Here is a 10,646-nt window from a genome sequence, read left to right on the forward strand (position 1 = left end):
GTGTCCGTCAGACACATTTTGGGACAATGTAATTTTAGACAGCGTTAAGGGTCCCGTCTACCCGGGCACATATACGGTGCGCATAACTTCAGGAAAAAAAAAACTACTTAAGATATCCGGGTGGTGTCTGTTTACTAAAACCATTTAAGAGTTCGTCGAAGGCCGAAAAAAAAATTTTGAATTCGGATTTAAGTTATTAAAATGTATTTTTAGAAGAGTTAAAATGGCTAAAAGGCGTGTTTTCAGAGTAATTTTTTAGGCATAAATCAACCGGTACAGATTCTTGAAAGCACTTAAGTGACTTTCATTACACCTTTACCTTCATTTATAGGATATATAATGTTACGGTCATTGCTCAGATTTCACAATATTGTCCCACGGATGACGAGAAGACTGCGCGCCAGTGCAGAGAAGACACCGCGCTAGAAGCACCAGCGAGAGTCGCGCCTATCATCCCGCCTCACCAACACAGGTACTCCCCTGACCAGACGGGCTCCACGCCGGCTACTCTTCATCACCCGTTCGGGCGAGTTGGTTCACGTGGGGTATCATGCAAGGAGTGGGGGAGGGGAGGTGGCTCGGTGGTCTGGCGAACCGGCGGTGGTGACGATGACGCTTTATCCCCCACTCCTCCTCTCTTTGCCCCCTCCCCTACCGTACTCACCACCATCACCCCCCCAGCCCCCACCACCCCTCTCCCGACAAGCCCGGTCACAAGCGACGCGAGGCGCAGTTTCTCCGGTACCTGGCGTTCGTCGCCATGACTACGGGCAGGGCTGCGCTGCCCAAGTCTGCGCCGTCCGGAGGGAACACCACACCCCTCCCCAACCCCCAACCCTCCCCCCCCTTCACCGAGAAGGTGGTGAAGGGGAATCATCGATTTCTACCCGCGGCAGGATCTGCGCGCGCGTGACAAGGGAGGCAGTCGTCGCCCTGTGTCTGTGTCTGTGTCTGTGTTTTGAGCGTGAGCTCGCACAGCGGCGTGACACGCTTCGCGTGTCCGTGTGTTTATTTTTAGTCCTCTTCCCCTCCCCTATTTTTACCCTTACAAGCTACCCCCTTTCCCCCCCTCCAATCGAAAAAATCTCGACCACCCTCTCCTCCCTTGCTGAGGCGCCGGCTATCACAGAGGCTTGTCGCTCGCGCGCGGTATTTCAATTCGGACCGGGCACAAAAGCGCGAGCGGCGCCGGTGCGTCAAAGGGACTGACCGGGTGTCGTCGAGTCTGGGAGGGGAGGCAGCAGCCGGATCGCGATATGCCTGAAGCTGTCAGGCTTTTACCGGGCTGTAGTGCTCTGCTTCTCAAACACCACAGTTCAAACAAGAATAACGACCGCAGTGGATTCGTTTTAAGGAAATTGATCCGCGCTACGTTTCTTTTTTTTTTTTTTTTAAACGAAGCAATAATTTTTGTTTATTAACTAAAGAAAATTCCGACAGAAAAAAATTACTATTATAGAAAACAAATACAAACAATAAAAATATTTAAAAAAAAAAATTGTTATGACCTATGTGGGGGGGGGGGGGGAACTGGATTCGTAAGGGATAGCCCAATTAAGTTTTATTGCAGTTTTATTAATTACTAATGTTTACATTACTAATAAATAATATTACTTTAAAATGTCTGGTCTCCAATCACTGGCAAAATCCATTCCAAATGGACGTCTACGTATCGAAAGGAATGCGTGTACCAAATTTCAAGTCCGTGGGTCTGATGGTTTTATGAATTCGTGATGAGTGAATCGTTTAGTATTATTTCGCTTCGTACCTACTTTACCAAACTTTTTACCCTTTTAGGAATGTAATTTAAGAAAAAAAATCCCCTTAACACTGTATATTATGGTACTCAGGAAATATTTCTTTCCTCCGAATTTAAAATCTCAAATTCCACCGGTTCAAGCTGTGCGTTGTCAGTTAGTCAGTGAGTGTTTTATTACGTAACATATAGACTGGTAGGCAGCCAGAGGCCATGACGTCACAATGGCCGTCAACTGCCGCTGCATGACTGCTCGGGTCTGGTGGGGGACTGACGGGAGACTGGCGGGAGACTTGATGGGAGACTTGATGGGAGACTTGATGGGAGACTTGGTGGGAGACTTGATGGGAGACTTGGTGGGAGACTTGGTGGGAGACAAGGTGGGAGACTTGGTGGGAGACAAGGTGGGAGACAAGGTGGGAGACTTGGTGGGAGACTTGGTGGGAGACTTGGTGGGAGACTTGGTGGGAGACTTGGTGGGAGACTTGGTGGGAGATTTGGTGGGAGACTTGGTGGGAGACTTGGTGGGAGACTTGGTGGGAGACCGGTGGGAGACCGGTGGGAGACCGGTGGGAGACCGGTGGGAGACCGGTGGGAGACTGGTGGGAGACTGGATGGGAGACTTTATGGGAGACTTTATGGGAGACTTGGTGGGAGATTTGGTGGGAGACTTGGTGGGAGACTTGGTGGGAGACCGGTGGGAGACCGGTGGGAGACCGGTGGGAGACCGGTGGGAGACCGGTGGGAGACTGGTGGGAGACTGGATGGGAGACTTTATGGGAGACTTTATGGGAGACTTGGTGGGAGATTTGGTGGGAGACTTGGTGGGAGACTTGGTGGGAGACTTGGTGGGAGACTTGGTGGGAGACTTGGTGGGAGATTTGGTGGGAGACTTGGTGGGAGACTTGGTGGGAGACTTGGTGGGAGACTTGGTGGGAGATTTGGTGGGAGACTTGGTGGGAGATTTGGTGGGAGACTTGGTGGGAGACTTGGTGGGAGACCGGTGGGAGACCGGTGGGAGACCGGTGGGAGACCGGTGGGAGACCGGTGGGAGACCGGTGGGAGACTGGATGGGAGACTTTATGGGAGACTTTATGGGAGACTTGGTGGGAGATTTGGTGGGAGACTTGGTGGGAGACTTGGTGGGAGATTTGGTGGGAGACTTGGTGGGAGACCGGTGGGAGACCGGTGGGAGACTGGATGGGAGACTTTATGGGAGACTTGGTGGGAGATTTGGTGGGAGACTTGGTGGGAGACTTGGTGGGAGATTTGGTGGGAGACTTGGTGGGAGACTTGGTGGGAGACCGGTGGGAGACCGGTGGGAGACCGGTGGGAGACCGGTGGGAGACTGGATGGGAGACTTGATGGGAGACTTGATGGCAGACTGATGGGAGACTGGTAGGGGACTGATGGCAGACTGATGGGAGACTGATGGGAGACTGGTGGGAAACGTTGGGGGACTGGCCGCCGACACGGTTTAACAAAATATCGGAGTACCTACGATGACATAGGAATCTCTGACCAATTAGAATTGGCGAAGCGCGATACACTTTATTGCTTTGCTTTCAAGCTGTTTCACTCTCCACGCCACTCGATGCCACTACTGTAACTAGTTTCACGCACTTAAAAACTTTGGTTCACTCCACACCGCTAGGTTCGCTGGCATCACTTTTTCTGCGCATCTCTTACCGATTTTCCGCATTGTCCTTATTACAATATTGGTTAAACTGTTTTACTTAAAGTGAAGTATAATTTTGCCTAGTAAGTTTTACATTTTTCTTATTCCATTTTAAATCTGCTATGCAAAGTAATAGGTAGTTGTTCTTCGGTGTGATGACGAAGGAAGAAGTAGGCGATGATGTAAGGTTAAAATATGTGACTGACAATTTGGACATATTTTAAGACGTCTAATAACATTCAGCTCGACAATTGTAGGAAAAATAGAGGGTAAGAATTGTATATAAATGTGTTTTCGAACATCCTACATGCATCAATGTCGGAAATAATGTAAAATGTACCTAATGTGCTAACTATAGACATATCTAGATTGTTTTCCCGCTTTAGTTAAGTCACGCATTGTGTTAGTGAAACATCATTGAAAAAATTCAGTGTTTTTCAAATTATGTTTAGCTTTACTACAGGTTAACTTACACGTTTCCTGTTTTTACAAAACCACATGGCGTGTGAACTTATTTTGTGAAAAATCATAAACCTTTATAAAACTTATGGTTAAGTGTATGGAATATATAATAGCAGACAGAATAACACCCTATCCATCACCAAGGGTAGATAACCATGGCGTGGCTCAGGCAAACTAGAGGAAGTGAATCTACGTTGGTTAAGCGCTGCCTTCCGCATATGAAGGTCAACCCTGGTATGGTTCCGGGAAGGATATTTTATTCAAGTGTAAAATACTCAAACCGGCCGGGAATTTAACCAGAGATTTTGTGCTCACCATACAGAATATTTCTACACTAAGCCAACTGTTTAAAATTATTAAAGCAAATATCGAATTATTTATCAAGATATAGATGTTTGATAACCTATAACGAATAACGCCGCAGAAAATGTGACACTCTGATAATCAAAACGGACTAACTGTTGTAAATTCACATCTCTCGAATGTAAAGATAAAAAAAGACACTGAGAATGCATTCTCATGCTAAAGGTTATCATGATCCTGAATGCAAGCTGTTCCTGCTTTAATATTAAAAAAATATTGTAATTGTTTTGTGTAATTTTCCTTGCGTTTTACTATTGTAATAATTTACCCGTGTTGGCGTGGTAGGTGTTAAATTAAATTAATTATGTACAAGTAAAAATGCCACCCATAGATCACACGGGGTTCCAACAGAATGTTTTAATGAAAAATATTCTTTTCAATTTTTGGCCCTGGTGGGTGTGTTCCAGATTTTTTTTTTTTCATTGTATTCCAAAGAGCTAAGTTTAATTAATCCCTTTGGTTCGTTCAATTCTCCAAAGGACTATAAATGACTCTCAGTTAATTAAATGTAACAGAACATTTTAATTATAGAGAGATGCTCGTTCATATCCCAACTGGTAGTCACACCCTGAATAATTCTTCGTGGCGTTTACTTTGAAGCAGTTAACTGTACGCTTATTTTTTTTTAAATATTAAGTTCGTGGTTAATTTTTATCGTCAACCAGGCTACCATGACTTTTATTGACATTAATTTGTTTAATTAATCTTTTTTCATTGATTTAAAATAAAATATTTTATTTTTTGAGGAAATTAGACGATGAAAATTTACACCCATAACTGTTAAAAAATACTGTAATTTCAACAAAATGTAGGTAGCAGCATAGTTTATATGTTAATATAGTTTTACACCTACAAACGTTGACGTGCTCAAATAAGATTACGCGTAAAAGTACAATTGTTGTGTTATGGTGTGTGTGTATATATATATATAATGAATATTTGTGTTTTTTTCTCCGTAATGTATAAATTTTCACATGCAAGCACGTGTATATTTATCACAATTGTCAGTTAATTTTACTGCAACATTGAGTAAAGTGGCATTAATAAATAGTGAACATTTTTATTTGTATCAATTCTAAAAGTGTTTAATTTTTTTGTAGCTTATAGTAGTTAACGGCCATTGCGAATTATAAAGGAAAATTTTAATTTTATCACCTTTAATCAATCAAGGTTATCTCATGATGACAATCTTAGTGAATAAACGGAGTATCGAACCTACTACCTTATGTCTGGCAGTCAAGCGCCTTTACCTCACTACCACCACGCACTCTAATAAATGTCGAGTTAAACTGTTAGAAATTGCAGTTAATTTACGGACTTTTCTACTAAGAATTTAACTCAAATAAACGAAGAGTTCTTCACAATTGCAAATAAATTATTCTTCGTAGAAACTACGACGCATTTTGACTTCCCCGCTGTATATTTCGTTCTAAACAAAGTTTAAAACAAGTGGCTAAAATAAGAGTGATCTTGCTGTAGGCTTAACAAACTTTTGAATGTTTTGCTAATAATCCAAGAATTTTTTTTTGTTCATTGTTTAATGTATGTAAACTCAATGTCCGTAAATGTACGAAGATAGCCGTAAATTTACTAACGTATCTAGATAAATTGTATCCAGCTTTGTTCATCAATAGAAGATTAAAATTGTTAACAGCTTAGTGAGAATATTATATCGTTATCTAATTCAAATTAAAACGGCCTTTGTCAGTAAGTATAAATTGCAAAATGCATTGTACCCTCTGCAGTTCCATGGTACGTCAAACTGAACGAAATTATTCAATCGCCGTAAATTTTGTGGGTGTAAAAAAACCATTTCATTGAATGTAGTTGGGAGTTACACCTAGAGGTTTTCAACTTATTTTTACGTGATGAACTTGCAGTTGAAGTTCAGAACTTGGGGTTTCGGTGGCTGGCTTGTTGAGATGGTTTTTTCAGGAGACGCCGACAGAACGGCGAGGCTGTTGGCAGGTAGCAGTCGAAGGTATCACCCCACGCATATTTTTTTCCCTCGTGCCGAAGATTGGGGGGGAGCCTGTCTGGTGTCTAGCTTCTGTCTGCTCGAAGCGCGGGCAGGTCGCCGGGTGTCGTCTAATCAAACTACCAGTCAAATCTAATCAGCCGCCGGTAATTAGCTGCGCCAGCGGATCATTTAAAGTTCGTTAACAGTATTCATCGGTGGACACTGCGCGCTGCGTCAACCCTGGGACCGCGATGAAAGAGAAACAGGGCGTGGATCAGTTTCTCTCTCTCTCTCTCCATCCCTTTCTCTCTTCCCCTTCCTTCTCTATTTCTCTCTCTCTCTACTGCTCTTTCTCCATAGCATGCCCGTTCTCCGGTGCTGTAATAGGGTAGGCACAAGAAGTAGAGTAGAAATTGAAGTTACACACATGTTCGTTTCGTTCTGGTATTGCTTTGTAACTCTCTTACTGTTGATTACAGATGATTTAATGTATTCTTCTCCTACCACATGGTACATTCAATTATAAAATTAAATACGAGTTTATCTAGTCGTGAATTATGTTCTGAGCTCTCAGCAATGCTCCACCATATGTAATTAAACCAGATATTTAGAAAATATAAAAAAATAAAACAACCTGAAAATTTTTATATAGAATCGTAACAGCTTAATAGAGTTTAAAGAGCAGCATTTATCAGTATCTACCACAGATGCCCAGAAATAAATAAACACAGTTTACTCCTGGAGAAGACATGTTTGCACTTGTGTTTGGTTAGACCCGAATGGATGAAGGGACCAGTAACTTTTTTTTTTATTTCCTTTAAAGTAGAATGGCTGAAGTTTCTTTAAGGAAATTATTTGAATCGGAATTAGTGGGTTCACTAAACTCAATCTATGCAACTCGACAAAAATTCCCTGTAGTTTACTAAAGTTTTTTTGTTCAGTAAACGGGATCTTCTCTCATGGCAAATTTGTGATAATTCATTCGTCAGCCGATAAATTACAAATGATAAAGTTATTTCTCATAGATCCAGGAATTGTATTCTTAATTTTTTGTTGAAAGCTTTATTTTGTAGGAAAATGGCCTATTTGTATGGTTTTCTACCAATACAATTAACTTGTCGAAAATTCCGTTACAATTCTAGGAAAATACAATTATTTTACAGTTTACATATATGGTACGTTGAATCAACTATGATCTAGTGGCACGAGCATTTTGAAATCAGATAAATTTAATTAATACTGAAAACGTTTGATGCTGTATTTTAAATAAAATATGCAAGCAATAACAGTAAAACAATTATCACTCTTGTGAAGTTAAAATGCACTGATTTGAAGTTGTTTCTGTTGCTTCGTTCTAAGTAAATTTATTTAAGTTGTATTTGCTACCAGATCAGAGAACGACGGCTAACTTTGTGTGCAGAGAAACCCTAAACCAATAGTAAATTTTTAATGAAAATAAACATTCAACCGTTAAATATACCGTTTGTTTCGGAAGATTATACGAATTTATCGCGGGTTTCACCGCGGGATCTCTACTAGTAGATAAAATTGTTCGTACATGAGAAAAAAGTTTGAGCATTTTTTTAAATATATTTAATAAATACACGTGTAGAGCTCAAAATCAAGTACTTTACTTTAATTTCTAGCTTGGAATTCAAAAAGTATAGTGTTCATTGAGATCACGATACTGCAGGCCTCAAAGTGAACTAAAAGAAAATAACAAGCAATTAAATGTGACTGAATCATATCTACTACTTTTCTAACAATGTATTCGTTGCGTTAACTTAAAAAAATATATATCTGCACAATTGCCTACGATTCGTATCAGTTAGTTAGTTAAGTGGTCGATTACATTGCAAACATTACGACGTAACAGATAACGGAACATCGCAAGGTCTCAGCTGGGTAGGGGTGGGAGGAGAGGGGGTGAATTACTAGTAAATTTATAACTAGCAAAAACAAAACAAAAACAGTCCGGACGAGACTGAAGTACTTCTCACAGCCGCGTCAATGCTAAACTTTAAAACGGCCGCCGCAACGGCTATAAACACGGCGCTTCGCTATTGCATCCTCTCTCTGTCTCTCTCTCTCTCACACACAAACACCCCTTCCCCCTTCGAACAGGATCGCTGTTAAAAAGCCAGGCCGCTGTGCTTCCCAGCTTACTCCCGCACTTAGCCCATCGCACGGTGTATTTTTTTTCCCCACCGGCGGCCTCATGCCTAATTCATGGCCGGGGATCTCAATAATGCAAGAGGCAAGCCCTCCCAGCCATGCTTGACGGCGAGGTTGAACCGAAGGGGGAGAAGGGAGGGGGGGGGGGAGTGAAAAGAGGAACAGCGCAGGGAGAAACGATGAAAAGTGTTTGCACACGCACATCCCACGGGCCTGCACCCCATGTCTTTACCCCAAGGCCGGGTTATCCCTAATGGAATACCAGGGATTATGTCTTGCGCCGCGAGCTTTAAAGGGAACCGCGTCAGAGATATAGTTTCAATCTACCTTTACACATTTCACTTTGTTTTAAAGAGCCAACCCCACTTGGGGTTACATCTGATGAACTCAAATGTTAAATTTTATTTTATCAATACACAATTACACAATAACTGAACTTCGATTTATTTTGAAAAAAAAAAAAAAATATTTTTTTTTATGTTCTTTGAATGATCCTTACAATGGGGAAAAACTAATTAAATCATTATCATACGCCTTTACACATGTCGTATGTTCAGAATAATGATTTTAATAAAACAAATACTTATAATTTTATTTCTTTTTAACAGAGCCTTTAAAATAGTTATTTTTAAATCAACCTATTCAATCTCACGCAAATTACATGAGCACAAATAACAGAGGTTAGTCATTTAACAGATTTTTATTTGTCAAAAATATTTGTGGGCACATCATAAAGGAAAAAAAAAAAATATTTGGGAGCGTTCATGAGTTGCTGGAACAAAATAAATCTAGAACTATAGTAAAAAAGACAGTAGCCTCGAAAGTTGCTAAGTAATCACTTACTAACGAATAATGACTCGAGCCATCTGATACACCTTTAAAAACTTAAACCTCTATCACACTAAGTCAAAATAAGGCGCTGACAAGCGATTTCAAAAGAGCAATCAATGTATCATCGAAATCCTTTAAGCCAAGTAAATAATGTTTCTAAAATATGCTTTCAATATGTAGGTACATAACGCTCGCTCTGCAGAGGAGGGATAAATGCCAGTGAATGTAGTTTCCGTTTATCGCTTCAGCTGTCGCCGTGCACAGCTATAGATAAAACTGGATCCCTGTTACGTGGAATAGGGGTCGTTAAGAGGCCGCCCGTGCAAGTCTTTTAAACTCGCGTTCGATACGCGACGTGGACATCCGTAGTTCTTTTGACGTGACAACTTCTAATGAATAGATGAACGCCGGCTGCACGCACGAAAAAGTGTCCCGTTACGCTCATTGTACGCTTGCGCCGCATCTATCGCTCTTCCACTCGATTGGAACAACCATCGATTTGACTTTTTCGAGGCACATTAAACTTGAAACACCGCCGTTCGTTTCCTACTTTTCCTATCATCGTCCTATCCTTAACAGAATAACACAGATTGGAAGAATTTAAATAGTAAACATGTATAAAAGTTTTAGTTAAAATAATCTCTTCGTTAAAGTAATAAACATGTTTGAATTAATGAGTGCAAATAAAAGTAAATTTATCAATTAAATTGTAGATTTCATTTCACTCCTTCTTTGTATCCATACAAAATAGTGATATTTCAATAAAAATGATTATATTCTATTCATAAAAGTATGCAATCATTTCATCAATTTCTTTTTCATGACGTCACGTTAAACTATTGTCCGTAAACCGACTTTACAGGCAACCAATTTTTTTATTATCATAATTATTATTTCTAATCCACCGGCAGCTTTCAGGATGGCGGAGTTATCTTTAAATCGGCCTGTCCCACGGGCAGATGGAAGAAGAATCTCCGAGAGACGTTGGAGGAGGAAGAACAAATTGCCGGGAGACACCCCCTCCCCCGAACCACCGCTCACCCTGGGTGATTGATAACACTGCCACGTCGCTCCTCCAGCAGAGTCCGCGCCCATCAGGACAGACAGTTGCTAACATCATCCTGCCCCGACCACACGACACTCGGCGGGTCTTCATTTGTCTCCCGCCACGCGCTCAATGGCCTCCTCGCAGGCCCGCCAACCTTTGCACATTTGTAATCGCGGCTGTGATTCCAACGGGTGCAGAACCCATCCCCCTTTTTCCTCCCCCCCCCCCCCCCTCTGCTCCTTCCCGAGGCGGCATTGTCACCGTCCATGAATCCATCCTCGATCTTATTCTTCTTCGCAGCTCCTTCCATCCGCCGAGCATCGCGCAAACAGCAGCAGGTGTTCCCTTTTGTGCACCGTGCGACGTAACTGTC

At 41.7% G+C, this 10,646-nt stretch overlaps 1 protein-coding gene across 1 annotated transcript in view; it reads right to left on the minus strand.

Annotated features, from left to right (window-relative positions):
* LOC134541805 (DNA-directed RNA polymerase II subunit RPB1-like) overlaps positions 1 to 6,728 on the minus strand; it is a 119,721-nt gene extending 112,993 nt beyond the window's left edge. Inside the window, exons 1-2 of the mRNA XM_063385497.1 lie at positions 6,724 to 6,728; positions 1,980 to 2,952 (exon numbers count right to left, since the gene is read on the minus strand). Coding sequence (XP_063241567.1) covers positions 1,980 to 2,952; positions 6,724 to 6,728 — 978 coding nt within the window. The remainder of the gene's footprint in view (positions 1 to 1,979; positions 2,953 to 6,723) is intronic.
* Between the last annotated feature and the right edge of the window lie 3,918 nt (positions 6,729 to 10,646).

This window comes from Bacillus rossius (assembly GCF_032445375.1).
Source record: "Bacillus rossius redtenbacheri isolate Brsri chromosome 4 unlocalized genomic scaffold, Brsri_v3 Brsri_v3_scf4_2, whole genome shotgun sequence".
Taxonomy (NCBI): domain Eukaryota; kingdom Metazoa; phylum Arthropoda; class Insecta; order Phasmatodea; family Bacillidae; genus Bacillus; species Bacillus rossius.